Raw genomic sequence first — 23,272 nt, 5'->3', positions numbered from 1 at the left:
ATATAATTCGGCCAACACAATTAGCCCCTTTTTTTCGCTATTTTTTTTTCGATAGTCTACAGAACAAACCATCACTATACAACTTGCCTAATTACCCTAACCTGCCTAGTTAACTTTATTAACCTAGTTAAGCCTTAAAATGTCCCTTTAAGCTGTATAGAAGTGTCTTAAAAAAGGTCTAGTAAAATATTATTCACTGTCATCATGGCAAAGATAAAATAAATCAGTTATTAGAAATACGTTATTAAAAGTATCATGTTTAGAAATGTGTTGAAAAAAAATCTCTGTTAAACAGAAATTGGGGAAAAACTAAAAATAAACGGGGGCTATTAATTCTGACTTCAAATGTGTGTGTGTAAATATATAATTTATTCCTCTGCTTATAATAATATTTAATATTAGGCTATTATAATATTCAAATATACATAAAAGTTTTAACACAAGCAGACAGACACGTATTTTTCGATTTTTGCGTTTTGTTTGTTTTTCTTTATTTTTTATTAATGCTTAAAGAACAAAGTACACAACAATACAAATACAAAAAGAAAGAAAAGAGAGCATCAGGGGTGTACAAAATACAAACTAACGTTATAAGACAAACAAATATATTTGTAAGTATGCATTCGGGTAAAGGGAAATGTGAGATCACAGGATCTTGAAGGTTTCATGTAAAACAATGCTTTTTAAATTGATATTACTTTTTCATTCAGTAATTAAAAATCGTATACTCCTTAAGAATATTTTAAATCTTCTTTGCATTTTTTATTAACAGAGTTCATTGTTTTCCTTTATGTAAGCTCCTGGCTTAAACCGGAATTTGTCAAGCGCCCATTAGGCGGGGCTTAAGGCGGGACATCCGCTCTTCTGAGGAGTGTTTGAGCTCGCTGATTGGTCACATTTGAAAAATCTGTGTCTGATGCGGACGAGGGAACGTTTGAAACTTCGGATTTGTATACGGTCAACAAGAAGGTAACAGCGTCGTGGAATTAAACTAAAACATCTCAGCATGATTAGGCAAGCGTAAGTATTTTATGCCGACTTGTGTTTTAGTTGTGCTAAATAGATAACCAGTAATTCAAAGTTCGTTTAGTCAGTCTGTTGTTTCATACGGACGTTGAGTGGTGTTCAGCAGGCATTTGTTAACGTTAGCCATCTAGTGTAACTCACCGCCTGTTGCGTTTACTTTAGCGTTAATCGTTTAGAATTAATCCACCGTCTCTGCCTAAGAAGTTTTACTTTATTTCTCTACTTTACTATTTGTTTTAGAAGTTTAATAATTTGTTATCTACATTATTATCGATAAACGTCAAACACTATATTTAGTTTCAAATTCCAGATTTAGTTTAACGTTAGATTAAAATTGTATAAGTAATCTACTGATTGTCTCTTTTATAGTGTAACTCTAAAACGTCATTTAACGTTATATTAAGTTAGGACTCTTCATATTTAGTTCGTCTATTTTTATTTTAAGTCGTGTTTACTAACTTGTATGTTGTCTGAATTTATTGTTAAAGGAAGGGCAAGACCCCCCGCCGCCCTCCTCCAAAAAAACCTTCAAACAACCAAAAGGACCCTGTTGGAGTATGTTGTAACTTGTCCTCACATTTAGTTAATCGAAATTGTGATAAATATATTAATTTGAGATCTCTTTGACAGGTGTATTGTCGAGTTCGGCCACTGGGTGCTGAAGATGAGGAATGTTGCATTGAGGTTATAAGTAACACCACCATTCAGTTACATGCTCCTGATGGACTCAAAGCCAACAGGAATGGGGAATTCAAAGAGGTTAGTGGACGTGTGCCAACCGTTTACTCATAAGAAGTCATTGAGGTAAAGTTGGTTTTATATTCGCTCATTTGTTCAGTGACAACTTGTGACATGCTCCCTATAGTGTTTACCTTGGAACTTTAAATATTCGGTCTGAAACCACATTTACCTATGACTTCAAAACAACAATAGCAATATTTACTTGACTGTGAACAGTGCTGTACTTTGATAGTCATTGGCTGCTAACATGATTTCTCTATTTAGAATTTGTAAACACTTTTGTGAAAGTATATTATAAAGGAGGAAGTCAGAATGTGCCAATATAAAACCAACTTTACCTCTATTTAAGAAGCCTATTTTTTTGCATTTCGTGAGGAATTGAAGAGTTAATTTATCTTGCACTCATTTACTCACTCTCGTGTCATTCCAAACCCAGAACACTTTTGTTCATCCTGAAAACATAAATGTAGATATTTTATAATAAAAAAGTGAAGTATTTCTACTCCACTGTTAATGTATTCATGCAAAACTGCTGCTGAAATGTGTCCATATGAACTGAGCAATCTGAAGAGATTAAATTGTACTAGAGCGCGGTATAAAATTTCAGCATTGATATCACAATGCGCAGATTTGAAATAATCGCGTTGCATGATCAACAATGTTGAGTCTAGATTATAATTAACCAGGAGCTACAGTTCAGAATGTGAGATTTGTGGATTTATCACTGTAATGTTTAAATATAATAAAGTGAATGTTTATCAGTTTTTTTTTCTGCGACTGTCTGATCATTTCAGGAGAGTTAAAAGCAATCAGGCACAATAAATTATAATGTTTGGAGGTTAAATAAAGATTAATTAAATTGAATTATGTATACGATCGTATTTAGACTATATAGTGTTTTTTTTTATATTTAATTATTTAATTTGTGTCCCTGACTACAGTTAGACTCCCTTAGAAATATCATAAATCACATTTTATTTTACTTATCTATGCTTTTTTTTTAAACATATTATGCAGATGTACTCCCTGCAAAATTATTACAATCTTAAAAAATATGAATTATTATTATTATTTCTTCAACCAAGCTGTTCAAGGCATCTTGTGAATTTTTATTCATATCACAATGTATTTTTCAAAATCGTGCAGCCCTAAATTGTATTTTATTATATTGTATTGAATTTTTGGTCATGAACTGCAGCTTGTACAATATCTGTTTGACGAGATTTGTGGTCTGAAGATAATTCATTTTCAGTAAAAATCTTTGCAACACAAGGGATAGTTTTTGCAGTAGTTAAAGGTGCAGTAGGTGATTGTCTTCAGAAACATTTTTTGTTGTGCTGGTTAAAAGTCTCTTTGCATTCCAATAGTAATGATTAAAGTAAATGATCTAAGTGTATTTTTATACTCTGAGTGAGGCATAAGACGAAAAAATGTTCATCCATTTAAAATTCATTGGCCCCACAATTCCCATAATTCTAATAAGTAGCCCAAACAGTCTGTCAGCAAATGTACATTTGAACATCTGCACACCAATTCACGCAGATCTGCCATTTACGCGTGAGTGCGCGCCACATTCATTACATGCACAGAAGAGAGAACGATTTTTTTATTTATTTTTTAAACAAATGCTGAATCAAAACTTTTTAAAATCCTGAATCAATATTGGAATTACTTTTGCACGTTGGAGGAAGGATGATGCCTTTGCTGAAGTATTTATATTAGACAGGTGATGTTATGTTTTAAAAGTATTTTAGTCACTCAAAGCTGATGTTGACTGTGTTGTTTTTTGAATCAGTTATATGCACAGGAGTGTTGTTTAGTCACATCAATCTTTTGGCGAGACATTTCAGTGGCTGTTCAATTTCATAAGAGACCTTTTACAGCATTGACAATGTTTATTTAGTTTAACAACAACTAAATGGAACTATTCTGCCTAGCCTGTTTACTGTGGGGAAATTGGTTTTATATTCACATTGGTTCATTTTTGGTCCCTATATTGTTTACCATGCTACTTTGAATATTCGGTCTGAAATGGCATGCAAGAATGGCTTTGTAATGTGTAAGTCCTGCACCCTGCCGGCCAACCACTAATCATACTGTAGTCGCTTTAGGGCAAAGCGTGTGAGAGAGACCAGAGATCTTTCCTTGCATGATGCATGAAATATTGCACATGACAGGTTTTGCTTGCTACACAACTGAAAATGTGCTAGATATAATACAGTTTTTCATTCAGAATTGTAGTATTATAAAGTACTATAATGTTTTCTAACTAGTAAATGACAAGATCTAGTGGATTGTCTACTGTTATCTTTAATGTACGCGTTTGTGATTTCAGGAGGCAGGATAGGGAATGTATTTCAAAGATATTATGCTAACCGGTTAGCAGATTGGCAGATCACCTACTGCACCTTTAACCATTTATTCTCATTATCGTGAATCATTCTTATAAATACCAGTAAAAGCACTGTAAATATTCATACAACATGCAGATTATGTGTCTTGTTTATTCAATCAGATTTGTCTTATCTATTTTTTATCCTCAACTAACTCATTTTCAGACACAATATTCCTTCAAAAAAGTGTTTGGAATTAAAACGACACAGAGGGAATTATTTGAAGATGTTGCTAAACCTCTTGCCCAAGACCTCATTCATGGAAAAAATGGTAAATCCACTGTTCTTGAATAATTATTGTCGTTTAAAAAGTGCTCTGTCTGACAGCAGTTTACTTTTAAAACTAGGCCTGTTGTTTACCTATGGCGTCACCGGCAGTGGTAAAACTCACACAATGACAGGCTCACCGGGTCAGGGTGGGTTGCTTCCACGCTCTCTCGACATGATCTTCAACAGCATCGGTCCTTACCAGGCCAAGAGATATGTGAGCAGATTCCTCAAGTACTTTTTATTATGTTGTTAAAAAATTGTACTCTTTAGCTAATGCTGTCCTTCATTAGGTTTTCAAGCCTGATGATAAAAATGGCATGGAGGTGCAGAATCAGGTTGATGCACTGTTGGACCGACAGAAGCGAGACAGTCAGACATCTGTACCAAAGACCCCAAACACAAGGTTTTTTTTCATTTAAAATTTACACATTAGTGCCTAATCTGACTTGAATATAGTGCATTTATCTGATGTTGTTTTGTAGACGAGTTGACCCAGAGTTTGCTGACATGATCAGCCCAGAGGAGGCTTGTAAGGCTGAAGGGGTGGATGAGGACAGCAGCTACAGTGTCTTCGTTTCTTACATTGAGATTTACAACAACTACATCTATGACCTCCTAGAGGAGACCCCCTTTGACCCCATAAAGCCCAAGTAAGCTTAAGTTTGTCCTTTTTGTGTTGATTCATCATAAGAATTTTTTCCCTGTCACTGGGTATCCATTCTCCTTTATCAAGCTTCGTTTAATACTGTGACATTCAATATTCAGTAAGAAAGTGCAGTGCCATATGAATATTATGTTAAAATATGTGTTTATGTATGTGTAGTAATGTATTGTATGTAATGCTGTGTAATATGTATTATGCTAACTTGTTGTGGTATTATACATGCACTTTAAATGAGAATTATATACATGCACATCATTGATTTAAATAGTATAATGAATGTTAATGGATATAAACATTTTAATGTACATTATCATTATCGTGGTTTTACTGTATTTTTGATTAAATGCAACGGTGCATAGCTGCCATAGCAGAATGCATTGAGCAACAATGTTCATGTCCTGTGTATATGCAGAGTAATTTTTTCCCTCAACAGAAAAAAGCAATGTAGATTTCTTTGGCTCTGTTAGCTTTTGTAATTCCCTCCAAGTTTTACAGGCTGTCTGTGGGATCATAAATGACTTAATTTCAAAAACTACATTTTAGGGCCTTAAATTTGATGAAATATTATGTTGTAGATCTTAAATAATTTTAAACAGGTCATAATTTTACTGTCTCATTGTGAAGTTACCCAATCAGGCCAATCATCAACAATCCATCTAAAAATCATTCAACAAAGTAAAATTTATTAACCAGATTAAGTTTATGTATTTAACTAGAGTTTGACATGCTATGCAAAATATCTGGCTAAGAAACCAGGTTGTCCGCAGGGTCTTAAATTTCAAAAACAAAATCTTAGGCCTTAAAGTCTTAAATTTACTGAAATATTGTGTTGTAGGTCTTAAATCTTTTGTTTTTAATTTTCCTTTGTTCATGTATAGCAATCCAGTCTGGCCAACACCCAGGCAATTACCAACAGTCAATATCAATAAAACTTTTAACTTTTTATTTACTTAGTTCTTTATGTATTTACTGCTGAGTAAGCTGACCAGGGGCCTGTTTCAGTAAGGAGGTTCAAACAACTCTGAGTTTAAACTTGAACTCTGAGTTGATTTACCAAGAGATTAAAAACTCAGAGTTTTCGGTTTCAGAACAGCTGATCTGAGCTGGGTCAATCAACTTTGAGTAGACCAACTCAGAGTTAAGCGCGCACACCGTGACTATAAAAAGGCATTATCAATGGAGTGCAGATATTACGAGTGACTATGGCAACATCTTAAAAAAAAGAGATCACCATTTCTTTCACCGGCTGAACTTGATCTGCTCATGCAAAGTTATAGCAAATATAAGTGTATATATTTTAAAAGAAGCAACCATCAGTGAAACAGAGACCGTTAGCGTGGGAAAACAGCTGCTCAAGTCAATGCGTAATTTTTAATTTTAATTATTTAAACATTCAAGTATAATAAAATAAGTAATGTAATGTGTGTCGTTTATACTTTTTTCTAAACTTTTATACACTTTTATCAGTTTTAATAGATTTAACAGCGCACTTGTTGTGTGTCTGCCTTTTTATTGATCAAGTGATAGAAGTTTAGAACATTAAGAAGGTAAGCAGTAATAAAATAATTTTTAGACAGAATAATAATCCCATTAATCTAGTAACAGTGCATGTCGAACGTTAAGCTAATTATTTATGAAAAAAAGGACAAGCCTCATACGTGACTTTGTTCTGTGTGTGACAAATGTAGGCAATAGCTGTGTTTCCATCAAAATATAGGCTATTACATAAATTTGTGCAAAACTGGAATAACGCCTAAAAATAAAGCCGCGTTTTTATCCAAACAGTCGAAGAGAACACAATCGTCACTTCCTGATTAACTTGCGCCAAATATCAACAGTAAAAACAGAATTTACTGCGGTAGAAGAAGCTGCGTCAATGATTTTTTTATTTAATTAATGTACTTGCGCCTCAGAATACAATTGACAAACAATGAACACGTGGGGGCGTTTGAAGCCAGACGCGGAGATCTTGACACACTCCAGATGCTCGGAGGTAATTAATAATATACACTAATACTGAAACAGTAAAGGCATTTTAGAATGACTAAAACAACATTTAAAATGTTCTGCAGTGTGCTCAGCCTGATGGTTTGTCCTTTCACACACATTTTCATCATCATCTCTAACAAACCTTTTTTTTAATGTACATACTGTAATTTGTTAAGTGCACTTCGTAGTTTATGTACATCTTATCAAATAAAAGTTTAACCTACTCAGTTATGCACATGTTTAATTATGCGTATTTTCAAAAGTTATGTTAATCACGACGTATCCATCAATCGTTTTTATGGGAATCTCCAAAATGAGCTCTAAAATAGGTGTGTGGAAATGTAAGGCTAATGCGAGAAATACACTTCATCTTTAAAAAAGGGGAGAAGACCGACAGAAACTCAGAGTTTAGGGAATAAAACCTGCTCCGGACCTGGTTAGATTCACAGAGTAAGTTACCACAGTAACTGACTCTGAGTTAAAGTTACCTTTCTTTCAGAAACAGGCTTGACTTACCCTGATTTCTCGAGTTTAACAAACCTGCCATTTTGAAACGGAAAACCCAGAGTTTCTCTCATTTCAGGGTTAAAATACTCTGAGTTTTCACTTAACCTCCTTTCTGAAACAGGCCCCTGGTCTGACTGTTGTGCATACATTTATTTGTATTTATTCTTTTTAAACCTTTACATTTTTTTTTTTTTTTAAGAAAAGTTTAAATAGTATGTTTTAACACAGTGTAATACAATGTATATATTTATAGTGTTATAAAAAGTTAGCCCTGCATGAGTCTAAAATTTTATAATAGTCTTAAAAATGTCTTGGTCTTAAATTTAACCTGCTGAAACCTGCCAAAACCCTGGAAATTACTAAATTTTTATTTTTTTATTTTTTGGATGGGATAATTAAAAAAACTAGTTTCCTCTGGCCATTAGACGTATTGCTTACTTTTTTGCCCTGTCTGAAATTTCATTCATTATGGTCTTAAATTTGACTTTGGGAAACCTGCAGAAACCCTTTTTCAGTCCCCTTTCAATTTTAACATTTTAAAAATAAATCATATTTATTAATGTGTAGTTTGTAGATAAATCTATTTTGTTTTTCTGTTAGGTGGAATGGTGCAGGCACACCTGTGCGAAACATCACTGAGTTCATGTACGTGGCCAGTAGAATCCATTCATAGATGGACTTGCTGCCTTTTGCTAATGATATTTTTTCCTTTGTGTAGTTACTGTATGCGTCCTGTCTTTTGCTTTCAAGTGCATCTAGGGCGTCTGTTTGCTTTTGTCTTGGCTGTTTGTCTTGTGCTTTTGTTTTACTTGCTGCTCAGTGTCCATGCAGAGCCTGCGCTTTATGGCAAAGCAGCACGTTTTCCCACTGTGATTGTTAAAGAAAAAACGTTATGCTGCATTTCACATTTCAGACCACCCCAATCCAAAATACTGCGTGAAGATCAAAATCACAACATGTATGTGGCCGGGTGCACGGAGGTTGAGGTCAAGTCAACAGAGGAAGCTTTTGAAGTCTTTTGGCGAGGTAAGCTTGTGTATATGTAGAAATTTCTCTCAGGGAGTTTGTTTGTGGCAAGCATGCTAAGCCATTGTTTGAAATCTTTTGTTTTCTGAAAAAGGTCAGAAGAAGCGTAGGATTGCAAACACGCAATTGAACCGTGAGTCCAGCCGCTCTCACAGTGTGTTCATTGTTAAATTGGCACAAGCACCACTGGATGCAGATGGAGACAATGTGCTTCAGGTCAGTACGAACTCTTAAGGATTGTGTTTAAGAATGAAGTATTGGTTAAAACGTATTTACTGTGGTTAATTAAAACATTTTTTTTTAAATATCCTAAGACTCAAACCGCTTTTCATATACCTGTCAAGGGAGCATTATTATTGTTGTTGTTGTTGTTGTTGTTGTTATTATTATTATTATTATTATTATTATTATTATTTGTATTATTATTATTATTAATATTAGTAGTAGTAGTAGTAATTATAACAACAACAAAATGAACCTATGTCTGGTTTTACAATTGTAATGTTGCAAATATGGTCTTAATGTGGATTCAATGAGAAATTTGTTGGTATTTTGGCACCCCCTAGTGAGCAACAATGATTTAGCAATTGCACAGTCAGATCCTCTTATTACAGTGACTGACCATGTTTAATAATCACTTGGAAACTGACATCTGTAATTTGTTTGTCAATGCTGAAAAATTAGAATGAATATAATAATTTGTTTATTTTAATTACTACTTAGGTTGGTTTTAGGGCTGCACAATGTTGTTTTAGCATCTATATCGGAATGTGTGATTCTGCAATAGTCACATTGCAGGATGTCAAGCAATTTCAATCGAGTTTAAACCATTTGCACACAGGAAACATCAAAGTTTGCCACTAACAAAGATTAATTGTTTAATAGCAAAAACTATAGTTCTGTACCTCAATACCATTAGACTCCACCTGAAAGCACAAAGCATTGTTTATTTAATGCTTTGTTCTTTTAATTTTTTTAAATGTTTTTTTTTTATTTATTATTATTATTTTTTATTTACTTTTTTCACTTTGTACATTTTATGCTAGTTCACTCCCCTAAAAATCATTCCAATTATTGTATAATTATTTCTAACAATATTTTTACAATGAATATTGCAAGAAAAAAAGAGACTAAATATTTTTCCAATATCTTGCAGTTAGGGCTGATTTTTTTTTTTTGATTAATTCGAATTTACATTTTAAGATGATTTAATTTTGAATCAAATCGAGAAATCGCGATTTAAAAAAAAAAAAAAAAAAAAAAATTTATATATATATATATATATATATATATATATATATATATATATATATATATATATATATATATATATATATATATATATATATATTTAATACATTATAATGGCAGCAATGCGCTTTGGTTCACTCCATGTATGAAGCAGGAAGCACACCAGAAGCGCCTCTCTGCGACGCGCCGCACAGCACCACGCAGCGCCATGGATTTTAGGATTCTAAACTGGTTTCTATACACACACACACACCGGCGCCGCCCAACCACGATTCACGAAGCAGTTCATATTTCAGCCGGCCCACAGAGCGCCATCTGATTAGTTTCATGTTAAATATCATGTGAATGTGCGCGTTTGGTGTGTGATAGTTTAAACTGTCATGTCCGCGCTGTGTCGCGGCGCTTCTGGTGTGCGACCTGCTTGACTGCCTGTTAAAGCGTGAAGTCATGTAGGATTTTACTTGTTGCACATCTGTGTGGTTTGTCAAGACATTCCCTCATCAAGTCGATAAACTCGATCTCAACATGTATGAAGGAAGTAAAAGCCTGCCATCTGAAAAACCGCGCCGATCTTTTGGTTTGAACCAGGCCCGGCGCTACGGGGGGCAAAGGGTGGCATTGCCCCCTCAGAAAGAGTTTGTACCCCCCCAGTTTTCATAAGGGATTGTTCACTCAAACTGAAAATTCTTTCTGTCATTAATTATTAACACTCCCGTCGTTCCAACCTTCAGAACACACATTTAAATATTTTAAAATATATGACATAACAATTGAATTATGAAAATGGTGAGATTAAAGCTAGTCCTATAGTCCAGAGATCCGGTCCTCGCGTCAGGTCTGGTGCGCCCGTAAATAAAACGTGCACGCGGCAATGGAGGCGCACTCAACTCACAAGGGAGAAAATGGGTGACATGATAGGAGCAGCTTAATTCATTACATGTTTTGGTTAACTTATTATTTAAACACAACTCTCTTGAGCTCTAAAAAGGAAAAAACGCATAAGAAATTTGCTGTTAAATTAATTGTAGCAGAGATGCAACTGCCAGTCATTTATTAGTTCGGGAAGATGTAGCCTAATAAAAATGTTTTAATAAAAATAAATAGTTTACTGCACAGTCCCACAGTAGGCTACACTATAAATATTTTAATTTATTGATTAATATTATTATTAATATTATTACAATTAAGCTAAAATTGACAAAAGCAGAACCCTTTTAAAGTTTGCTTTCATTTTGCTAAAAAGCACACTTTTACAGTTGCGTAGAGAAACATCCCATTATGCAGCAGCAGTCAAGGTATAACACTTAATAAATGCCTTTTGCGTTTAAAGATGATCGGCCTGCGAAGTCAAGTTTGCAGTGTTATAAATGGAATAGGTTTAGTGCTTTAGTGGATTTACCGCGGATCAACCGAGAAACCTCGTGCGCTGCAGGTAGGCAGAATGATAATCTTTTAAAAATATGTCATTTAGGCTATACTGCTATTTGCTCATGCAAAATTGAACAACATAAAATATATTGTAGATCTGTTTTAAGAGCTAAAATACAACATATCGAGTTTGTTTTGACTTGTAACTCATTGCCCTAAAATTAAAATAACCTGAAAACAAGTTATTAAAAAAAGGCTTAATAAATAAAATAATTAATAAATAAAATGACGGGTAGGCCTAGTAACATTTCATACATTGAGTTGCGTGTTATCCGTGCCAAAATTTAACCAATTTTCACGGTAATAACTGTGAATTTTAGTATCTTTTTTTAGGTATTTTTCTGGCTACACTAATGCCTTAAAATGTAACTAAGTAATTGTTTTAAATGACATTAGATGTAACATTTAGCTTTTCCCTAACAATGATGTTGGTTGGATAATAGGCTACGTGAAGCGGGATGACTCGGTTAAGCTGAATTCACTATATTTATTTACCGGTTAAATGAATAGTCTGATCGTGGGTCAGCTTGCATGTGTGGGCATAATTTGACGTCTTTACCTAAAACTTTAAACATTCATAGGCCTGTTATTTGAAATAAAACGGAAATAAGGAGAATGATTTAAAAGCACTCGTTTGGCACTGAAGCCATGATCCGTCTGCATTAATAAGCGGTATGCATGACCATCGTTAATAAAATTCGTAATAGCGAAACTATATTGTTATTACTATTAAAACGTAGCCTATATTACTGCCTTAGGTCAGTAACTTAGGCAGTAAGAGACAAATCAGTCACCAGGTCTAGTGCCCCCCTATGGATTTAAAGTGCCCCCTCAGTTTTGACTTCCTGGCGCCGGGCCTGGTTTGAACACGAGTAGAGGTGAGGGACTGTAGCAGTGAAAATGAAAGTACCCTCCCCATGACGTCATTTAGCGGACCTAGTTGAAAACCAGACAGATCAGGCAGCATAATACAGAGAGTGGAGCAAAGCGCATAAAATGGTCGGTATTTAAAAGGGGAAAAAGGAAAAATAGATTAAATATATTATTTTATATTAGACACACATCTGGTGCTTGTATTGGCTCCTGCTATACGTCCACAACTTCACACATTGGGTTAAATTAGGCTTTACAGTTTCCATGTTCAGTCCTTTTCTTCCACTGTATCTTTTTAAGAAAAAGGCAGCAGCTTTACAACCTGTCATTCAATCAGAAGACCGTCAAAGCCGAGCTGACAGCCAATCTTTCCTAGGCTAAGCAAAACTTTCAAAAAACACCACTGTATTCCTGCAAGTGCAATATTTACACAAATATTTCTTATTAAAATCTTCAGCAACGCTATTTAACTCGTGAATTTGTTTTACATTTATTTACACCTTGACCGAATTTTTTTTTTTTTTTTTTTTTGACATGCCCATTAAAAATACAATGTTCCTTAACCAGATGGTTTTTCAAGTTACTTTCAGTCATGTTGTTGTAATGTTTTGAGAAGACTAGTTACACAACAAAAAAAGTTACACAATAAAAAAAAAAAAAAATCGAAATCGTGAATCGGTCAAACTTTAAAAAACCTAGATTTTTTTTTTTAGCTAAATCGCCCAGTCCTACTGTGTGGTATTGGAAAGATCTGACTAATTTATTTTGTTTTTCAGCATATGTTAGACACATTTATGTATTAATTTTGAGGGATTAGGATGATTCTGTAGGGGAGTGAATCAAACATAAAGTGTAATGAATTAGAAGCATAGATGCGCACAATTGAGCAAAGTTAAAAGTGAAATAGACTTTATAGTTTTTAAGTAAACTTTAAAGTAAAACGGCAACATCTTGACGGTACAAATAATCCAACAAAATGAAACTTTATTAATGTTACAAATTGTAACATTTATTGTGCCTGTAACTCTCAGGCCTTAAATATGTGCAAATAAAAACTAACTTTTACTTTTATTATAGTTTAACACAGCAGTGACTCCACAAATCACATGACTTCTGAACTGTGGCTCCCTGACGAATAACATTGCACATCATGCGATGACACTTGTGGATGCTGAAACCATATATTATGCAGCCCTGCTTTAATATCCCACGTTCAAATCCTAAGCTGTTTGTTAAATCCAATAACCCACATTTCAGAAGACCCTTATCTTGAGTTTGCAATGACATTAGGGTGTGTAATAGATTATTTTCTTGTGTAAACTATCACTTGAAATGTAGAAAATAGTGATACTGCATGCTAAAGTTAGGTACTATGATATAACCGTTGTACCACTGACAACGCTAAACTTTTAATTTTCCCATGTTCAGGATAAGAATCAGGTGAACGTGAGCCAGTTGTGTCTAGTGGATCTAGCTGGTAGTGAACGCACTAGCAGAACCCGAGCAGAGGGCAACAGACTACGTGAAGCAGGTCAGCAAATAGCACTGCAAAACGCATTAATGACCTCAGGATTTCAGGCATGTGTTTTATGAAAGAACATATGAACACCATATGGGTTTATTTTTACCTCACAGGCAACATTAATCAATCTTTAATGACTCTGCGCACGTGTATTGAGGTACTGCGGGAGAACCAGATGTGTGGCACCAACAAGGTATGTGAATTTCCACAACCTTTAATCATTTAAAAATGTTAGTTCAGCGACGTCAATTCACTTTTTACCTGTGTCTTCAGATGGTTCCCTACAGAGACTCCAAAGTGACCCATCTATTCAAAAACTACTTTGATGGAGAGGGCAAAGTGAGAATGGTGGTGTGTGTAAATCCAAAAGCTGATGATTATGAGGAGACGCTGGTAAGCAATGTCAACCAGTCAGAATTTAGTTCCTATTAAGATGTGAACTAGTTTCATGGTAGTTTTTTTTCTTTTCTTTTGTTTTGTAAAGCTGGTGATGCGCTTTGCTGAGATGACTCAGGAGGTGGAAGTGGCCCGGCCTGTTGACAGACCTATCTGTGGCTTTGCTGCTGGTCGCCGACAGAGAAACCAGGCCTTCAAAGAGGAGCTGACCCGCAGGCTAGAAGAGCGTGGTGGTCCTGTAGATGGAGGTATTGTCTGAGTGTCTTTGAATTTACACATTGTCATATGAGAGAACTATCAGAAGTGTGCAGTTCTGGTAACACTCAGAGATGATTGCAGGGTAAAGGGTTAAGGAAGTAAATGAACTAATAGTTATTACCATGATTCCCCAGTTGATTCGTTGCTTCAATAATAGCAAACTCTTTCTAAAATGTTTTGTTTAAAAATGTAAATGATGCATTGTTTTACTGAATATGTGCTAAGTTGCACATGTTTCTTACACAATCTGATCAAGTCTGGTGTGTGTGTGTGTGTATATACACACGTTTGTTTTTACAGATTGTCCAACAGTATTAAATCAGTTACTTCAGGCATTTCCTCCACTTCCTCCCTGTGAGATCTCTGGCCCTAATGATGACGTCACTCTACCCAGACTCATTGAGGCCTTGGAGAAGAGACACAAGATTCGACAGATGATGATTGAGGAGTACAATAAAACTGGTAAAGTCTTCATTTTACTTGGAACAGTTTTAAGTGGTCTCTTATATGCAACATTTATTCCAAATTTCTGACCATAATGTTTCAGCCACCATGCTGAAGTCTGTTCTTCAAGAGCAGGACGGCAACATTCTCTCCAAGGAGAACGTCATCCAAGAGCAGCGTGGCAAACTTGGAGAAAAAGACAAAATGCTCCAAAACCAGAAGAACGAGATTGATCGCCTGGAAAAGAAATCCAAGATGCTGGAATACAAGGTATTTGCACAATTTAGTCGTGCTTTAAAAAATATCTTTAATTTGACAAGCACTCATTAAATGAGTAAAAAGATCTGTGTAATGTCTGTAAACATTACTAAAATTGTTCTAGGAAAGTCAGTTTCTACAAATGCAGACAAACTCATAAGAAATGTTTGACCATTAAATCTGCATTATAGGGTGTCTGCGGGACCTTTAAGTATTAAAGTCTTAAATTTTAAAACAAAAGTTTGTCCTTTACAATTACAGAAACAATGTTTTATAAGTCTTACATTATTTTAAATGGCTCCTAATTTTTAAAGTTGTTGAGGTAATGTTATCCAATCAGGCCGACACCTATCCAATCACCAATAATCTATCTAAATTTGTATATAACGTCATTATTATTTTTTTTATTGCAAAGAGATGATTATTTCACAACAGCTGTTAATTTTACAGCAAATTTTTGTAATTAAATTCTCTTATCAGAAAAAGAAAACTTAAACTTTTACAAAATTCCTCTTTATAATAATAGAAATATATCCCTTTACATAATATTCCATTTACACACAACTATTTACAGAAGAAAATATGAGTGGTCATAATATTTATAATGAAACTTAAGGTTTTAAAACAGCAATGCATTTAAGTGTATAGTAGTTATACTCAATTCATTTGGACCAAAAGCAAATCTTATGTAATTTTCTTCATAATAAATATACATTTAACACATTAAAATATGTGGTTAAGAAATGACTACATTTGTTTTTTCCAATTTTATTGATCCAACCGGGCCAAAAGTCCTTAATGTTTAGCCCCGAATTTGTATTTGATCAAATATATTTGTTGCAACAAAGCTCGACTAAAATAGTTGTAGATGGGTCCCTTCAATGTATCTGCAATGTTTGTTTATTTTTCGTTACTGTTTGCAGATTGACATCCTGCAGAAAACCACCAACATCTATGAGGAGGACAAGAGGTCTCTGCAAAATGAACTGGAGAGCAGAGAACAGAGGCTACAAAGGGAAATGTCTGAGAAAAGACGCATAGAGGCTCGCATGCAGGGCATGGTCTCTGACACCAAGCTCAAGTGGGAGAAGGAGTGTGTGAGTGTTAAAACAACAGCCTTTCCCAAAGGGTTCCTATAGGTCATTTGAATTTCTGGCATATCATAGCATTTTAAAAGGCCTGTTGCAGACATTTTAAGTCAGGGCATTTATATACTGTCCAAGTCGCCCCCCGTAAAATGTACAGAGAAAACTTGATCACTTCGATTCATGTCTAATATGCTGGTATGCAATTTTTTTTTCCACTGCAGTTTTATTCCTTTCCCATGTCAACCAGCAATCAAATGCAGTCACCAAACTACCTGTTAAAATATTGTCTGTGGCTGTTTTTTTTTTTTGTCTGCTCATTTCTCAATCAGACCCTACTGAATATTGCAAAAAAAAGGGATTATTGCAGCCTAAAATTATGTATTTATAGTCAACAACCTTTATAAAAAAAAGCAGCAATATTTTTGCATTTCTTTTTTTTTTATGTAAAAAAAAAAAATACTTTCCACATTTTTTTTTTTGTGGCCTCAAGAACAGGTTGTCTTAATTGTGTGTTGTCTTGTTAATTTGTATAAAAGAACACTGAGAAACTAAGTGAAACCTCTAAACCATGTAAAGCCTACTTGCATACAACTCGATACATGAGTCTCTCCAAAAAATCTTGTTGATTTTAAAAATGTTAGCAATCAACACAATAAATATTCATTATATTTACAAAAAAATTATATTTATTAATTCTAGGTTATGGAAAGTCAGCTTTTATGACAGTGAATCTCAGAAAAAAAAATCAGGGAACTTGATGTGTGGCTTAGAGTGGGAAATTTAATTTGGTACCTGTGTAATGTTGGTTTTTCTGCGTAGGAGAGGAGGGTAAACGCCAAGCAGCTGGAAATGCAGAATAAGCTGTGGGTGAAGGATGAGAAACTCAAACAGCTCAAAGCTATCGTGACCGAAGGGAAGACCGAGAACCGACAACCCCAGCGGCCCTCCAGAGAAAAGGACAAAGTGCCCCCTAAGAGATCTGCTTCCCCGTCACCTGCTCCTGTACGTTTAACTGACATGCGTTTCTAGACCGCTTGATTCTAAGATTTATGCCTAACCTAATCCAAAAACCTCATCTATGTTTGTCCATGCATGGTCTGCTGTGCATTTTGTGTGTGTAAGAATAATTGACTTCTGCACTTTCCACAGATTTCTCACCTGTTTTTAAATGCTGTTTTTAATGTACTGATGTGTGTGTTGCATGCAAAAACCATGTGTGAACTAATCTCCTGTCACTTGCAGTCTTCCTACAATGGCTCTCAATCGTCCCTCTCCTCTCTGGAGCCTATATATAACTTCTCTCAGACGGTCAGGCCAGATACTCACTTCCCCAGAGCAGGCAGTGTATCTGTGGCCTCTTGCATCTCTGAGTGGGAGCAGGGTGTCCCGCAGTCTCGCAGGCAGGGTAGCCAGTCGCCTCCAGACTGTAGGAACAGAACTCAGGGTCTTCCCGACAGTCTTAGCAGGAGGAGAGGCAGGTGTTGGGCCAGAGAGGTGCCTGTCCAGCCAGCAGATGTAGATCTAGAGGAAACGGTTCACTGGGTCAGTGGAATATCTTGCTGTAGCTGTAGGTAGTGCTTCATCAAGACACTAACCTAGGCCTGTCGTAGCCTAATATAGACCTTTTGATCTGATTCTCAGCTCCACCCAAATCTGCTGAAGAACTGTATGTAAAATATGACCTTCATGTGCTGCTTATTTTTAAAGATGTGATGGCTTTGTATTGCACTTTTTAGACAAATAAATTTGAGTGTTCATCTTCTCAATGTCATCCATTACTCTTGAGCATTCTTTAATTTGTCTAAAGCCTCTAAAAGGCAAGTAAATGCCTTGATTCTTGCAACCTAAAAACAATTCTTTCCTCAAAGTAGATTTGTGTTGAACTGTTTTAATCTTCAGCTTTATTTCTGTCTTTTTAACAGCTTGGCATGTTTAGTTTGTGCTTTTGTTGAGATTGACTAACAAACTAACGGTTCATCATGCTTGAGGCCTGCGCTCTTTCTCTTACTGTGCTTGTGTTTGAATTAAATAGACTGGGCCGCCGGTCCGGCCTCTACACAGACGCTCGCACTCCGCAGGTGGGGAGAGGTGGGTTGATCACAAACCTACCACTAACGTGGACCTGGATACAGTCATGCAACCAAACATCCCCAATGCCATCAAAGTGAACGCTCCCAACGAGAAAGCTCTGTCCAAGTGTGACAAGTATGTTCTGACACATCAGGAGGTGGCATCAGATGGAGAGATTCAGACCAAGCTAATCAAGGTAGATCTGCTTTATTTATTTGTAGCCTATTACTTGGTCTCATTTCTTTTTGGTTTTGAGATGAAATTCTAATCTTGTTCTTTTAATAGGGTGAAGTGTTCAAAACTAGAGGTGGAGGACAGTCTGTTCAGTTCACGGATATTGAAACACTCAAGCAGGAAACGCCTGTTGCGGCCAGGTGACTTGCCATGCTTGAATTATATTGGTACCAACGTGTATGAATATTGGTCTCATAATTGTTTTGCTGTTTAATTGTAGCCGTAAGAGGCGCTCATCAGAGTCTGGCCCAGACAGTGAGCCTATGGAAGGAAACTGGACTGATGTGGAGACCAGGGTAAGATTCTCAAGTACACCTGTCATACACCTGTCTCACAGTACTCCATTTGATGGTACAGGCACTGGACAAGATTTCTCCAAACTTTGTGGTCAATGAAATCATTTTATTTTTCCCTTTAAGATTTTTGATTATAGGGCTGAATAGTGTATTGCGAAACTATCCTGATAATGGTATATGCAATATCCAACTTGAAAAGAAGTGTATTTAATTGAATACATATTATGTGCTAAGCATTTGTGCATGTGTGCCATACATAGGTTGTTTATCAGATATCTAACCAATCAGATGGGGCTTTTGCTATCTTTATCTCCACCTCTCCAGTAGGTTCTGTTAGCTGAACCTAGAGCTGAAAATAAATATTAATGCCGGGAAAACGGCCAATAAGAATCAGAATTTCCAGGAAGATTTTTAGTCATTTGTGGTGTTTTGAAGTCGATTTGAATTATTTATTATTAATTTTTAATTGGGTGAGAAAAACATCTATTGCATTTATATTTGTGTGTGTATACACAATTTTGAGTGATGTAAACAATAAGAATGGTCCAAATGTGTTTCCTGTTTTGCATTTTTAATTTCTATAGCTTCTGAGAACCCCCAAAATTCCAAATATTGATAAATAATCCTATAGCAGTACATCCTCTGATGTAAAGTTATCATTAAGTTGCCTCTTGTTATAGTTATGAAATAGTTTGACAACAACCAGGAAATTTTCATCGGCCAATAAAACATAGGCCAGTGTGTGTCCATTGTTTTTGCTGTTTTGAGTAGTTCCTTTTTAGTCTCCATTTCATGTCTGACTGTAAAATAGCACCTTAGTTCAGTGCTCACACCTTTTGGATGAAGTATTAATGTAATTCTAAGGGCATATTTCTGTAGTTGCAAAAATCTGGGGGTGTGTTTACATTATGGGTGTATTCTGTAAACAACTATTCTGTTGGACCCTTGCTTATGTGCCAAAAGCAGAGTCTACTTTTGGCTTTAACAGGGTTTTTCCTGCCTCAATATGAGTCAGAGGTGGTATCCTGATCATTATTTATTTTGCTAGTTGAAGAACTCATTCAAGTAAAATATCTTATCTTAAAAAGGCTAACATTAAATATATGACCAGTACAACTCGTGATTTGTTAATCTGTTTTTGTACAATGTGGTACAAAGTTAGTTTGAAGTGAACCACTCCAATAATTCTCTATGCTGCAAAAGCACCATCTTTGTATATCAATGGTACTTGATGGATCCTGATTGAGAATGTTGTATATACCAATTCAATGTGGTCATGCCATTGGCCCGTGTACATTTCCTGCTTGTTATCAAACAATTTTATAAGTGTAACAAGAGGCAATTCAATCATAACTTAATGTTAAAATGGCTATCGTAACATTTATCAATATATGGCTCTTTTTAGATTCTTGGAAGCTATAGAAATTAAAAATGTAAAACAGGAAATGCATTGAGACCATTGTTTTTGTTTACATCCCTCAAAATGGTCTATAGGTGCAGTTGATGAGAATGTATCTGATTGGAAGTTTGGTTTTAAAAGTCAGTGCGCTTATAAATTCGTTTTATTACAATTCACTTATAAAAGCGAAATTGATGAAAGCATTCAAAACTGCATGAACTGCTCTGCATCTGCTTTTACTCTGTTACTACTCTGATCACTTTCTGCTGTAAATCAAGCCAAATAAACTGCAATTGAAAATGAGAGATGAGGTGAGATAATAGACATTATCATTGCCCTGCCATCTCTTCTGTAACATTATTGATGCTACCAATGAGAGGAACATCTGCTGACCTAAAAAGTCTCGTTAGTGATTTTATTTACCATTCATTAAAAATCAAACACTACCTGCTAGTTAGCCACTGGTTATATTCCTTGAGCTGTGTTCAAGCACATCATTTAGGCCCAGATATACACAAACATTTATCAGTGAAATCGTTATCACTTTAGCTTTTATAAGCGCACTTACTTTCTAAACCAGGGCTCTCAAACTCCTGACGATAGTTTGTGGCCCCCGCCTTAATTTGAAAGTTTAATGTCAGTTCGGCCCGTGAGTTTGATATGTATGGAAATTAACTGTGTTGTGTGCGGAGCTGAACAAACCTACCAATCACCGTATGGTATATGGCTTTCGGAGGCGGGACATCGGCTGGCCTTAATGCAAGCTGAGAAACATTAGTGAAAGTTATGGCAGTGTTGCCATGGAGTTTTCTCTCCCCTGCCTGGTTGGCTGCCTCGTTTCTATTGGGCACACGTGGACATCCGTCCCAGCAAGCTTCATTCACAACACTTCAAAAAAAGTTCAAGTTGCTTGCTACCCAGCGGGGCGTTATACATATATAAATGTACAGTTGAAACCAGAAGTTTACATACACTCTAAAAAAAAAGAGCATAACATAAAAAAAATGTCTGATGGCAAATTATACTAAACGTTTGCTATTTTAGGTCTGTAAGGATTACCTAAATGATTTAAATTTGCTAAATGCCAGAACATTGAGAATTTTATTTATTTATTTATTTATTTTTATTTTTTGAGAATAATTTTTTTATTAATTTCTGGACAGTCAAAACTTTACAAACATTTCATTGGTATTTTTTTTGCTTTTCTTTTTAAACTGTATAACTTTGGTCAAATATTTTGGATATCCTTCCACAAGCTTCTCACAATAGTTTGAAGGAATTTAGGCCCATTTCTCCTGACAGAATTGGTGTAACTGAGTCAGACTTGTTGGCTGTCTTGCTTGCACAAGCTTTTTCAACTCTGCCCACAAATCTTCTATAGGATTGAGATCAGGGCTTTGTGCTGGCAACTCCAAAACATCCACTCTGTTGTCCTTAAGGCATATTTTAACTGGTCTGGCAGTATGCTTAGGGTCATGGTCTGTTTGAAAGACTCATTTGTGGGCATGTTTTAATTTCCTGGCTGATGTCTTGATGTTGCTTCAGTATTTCTACATGATGTTCTTTCTTCATGATGCCATCTATGCTGTGAAGTCAGCAAGCTTATTTTCATTTTGTCAAAAACGCGAGTAAATCCGATAATGAGCCTATCAATCCTACCAATTCAAATTGAGCGGATCACCTCATACTAATTTTGTACCACTTCACCTTTTCACAAAAATCATGGTTACTGACAGACCACGAGATGCGCTGGTCATATATTTAATGTTAGCCTTTTTAGGAGAAGATTTTACTTGATAGCGTTACAATGAAATGTGTTTGCTTCAACTAGCGAAAGAATTAGTGATTGGGATACCACCTTTGACTCATATTGAAGCAGGAAAAACCCTGCTAAAGGCAAACGTATACTCGACATCTGGCGCATATGCAAGGATCCAACAGAATAGTTGTTTACATAATACACCCTTAATGTAAACACCCAACTATAGAAAAATATGCCCTTTGACTGTTATTTTTAGTTTGTCCCAGAGGCTTTAATGGTGTCTTTTCTTTTTGGTATTTACAAACTGGTTTTTAAACCCCATTTGCACACCATTAAAATATTGCAGTTGGTAATTTGTATGTCTATGGCCATTGCATAGAGGTTGTTTCCTGACCTCTCTCTTGCCTTTATTGTGTAGTGCTCTGTGGCAGTGGAGATGAGAGCTGGCTCAAATCTTGGACCTGGATACCAGCATCACGGCTATACAAAGTAAGATTTTCATTTACATGGTTTCTTGTTCTCCGTTAGGTAAAGAGCATATTTGAAGTTTAATGTTATTTCCCCCCCCCCATCTTTTTTATTTTTGTTTTTTTTGTAGACGCAGAAAACCTTGAGTGTGCTCTAGTATTGCCATCACAGCAGAGTCATTTCCTCTCGAAGCCTCTCATCACTGTGTGCAATAGCAAATTCACTTTATAATATTTAACTTTTTAAAATGCTTTTTTTATGTAAAAATCTTTTTATAGAAGTCAAAACAGGTTCATCAAAGCTGTTTTTATACTGCATATTCTACCGGGGTGTTGCCATGAAAAATTCACCTGAAGTGTGGGTGTTAAGTGTTATAAATGTTTGGTTTTCTAACTGTCTTTTAGACACATTAGGGTATTTTCGTGTATCATTTTTATATATATGTTTGTGTATACTCTTGCGTACAGGCAGTTAAGACAATCGAAACATTTGAAGGTGTTTAACCAACCTTTAGCAATAGTCATTCTTATGACTTCTACAGGCAGCACCCTGAGAAAGCACTGTTTTCATGTAGTTTCACCTGTATGATACTGCTGCACACAACTGTCAATAAACAGCATTTGATTTATGCTTGTTTCATTTTGCACTTCTGCTGGTTTTCATTGTCATCTTTCTGTAATATTGGAGAGAGTCTGATACTTAGCAGTAGATGGCAGCAGTGTTTAAACTATTGAGCTTAAGAGTTTGAATTCCTGCCCTGGATGGTGTTTGTTATTGCATGTAGTCAATGTGGGATGCTTCAAATATGAGACCTAGAATTTTTGTTTTAATTGCTGGTTTATATATGAAGTGTAAAAACCATGATTTCATCAGATACACAATTCTGCGCTGTCTTGGCGAAATGTTTTT

At 35.5% G+C, this 23,272-nt stretch overlaps 1 protein-coding gene across 4 annotated transcripts; it reads left to right on the top strand.

The window, feature by feature from the left end:
* Nucleotides 1-944: 944 nt before the first annotated feature.
* On the top strand, nucleotides 945-22,991 carry kif23 (kinesin family member 23). Of its 4 annotated transcripts, XM_021467586.3 has the most exons (24): nucleotides 945-1,020; nucleotides 1,515-1,581; nucleotides 1,657-1,785; nucleotides 4,326-4,431; nucleotides 4,508-4,644; nucleotides 4,721-4,833; nucleotides 4,913-5,080; nucleotides 8,191-8,235; nucleotides 8,504-8,616; nucleotides 8,711-8,832; nucleotides 13,597-13,699; nucleotides 13,804-13,883; nucleotides 13,964-14,083; nucleotides 14,175-14,334; nucleotides 14,645-14,806; nucleotides 14,892-15,058; nucleotides 15,970-16,143; nucleotides 16,954-17,136; nucleotides 17,377-17,676; nucleotides 18,167-18,400; nucleotides 18,490-18,578; nucleotides 18,659-18,734; nucleotides 22,314-22,384; nucleotides 22,494-22,991. In XM_021467586.3, the coding sequence occupies exons 1-24, from the start codon at nucleotides 1,007-1,009 to the stop codon at nucleotides 22,507-22,509; spliced, it is 2,949 nt and encodes a 982-aa protein (XP_021323261.1). In that variant the 5' UTR covers nucleotides 945-1,006; the 3' UTR covers nucleotides 22,510-22,991.
* The last annotated feature ends 281 nt before the right edge of the window (nucleotides 22,992-23,272 follow it).

Source organism: Danio rerio, chromosome 18, assembly GCF_049306965.1.
Source record: "Danio rerio strain Tuebingen ecotype United States chromosome 18, GRCz12tu, whole genome shotgun sequence".
NCBI classification, from domain to species: domain Eukaryota; kingdom Metazoa; phylum Chordata; class Actinopteri; order Cypriniformes; family Danionidae; genus Danio; species Danio rerio.
Note: the sequence above shows the minus strand (reverse complement) of the source record. Positions and strands in the feature narration are given on the sequence as shown.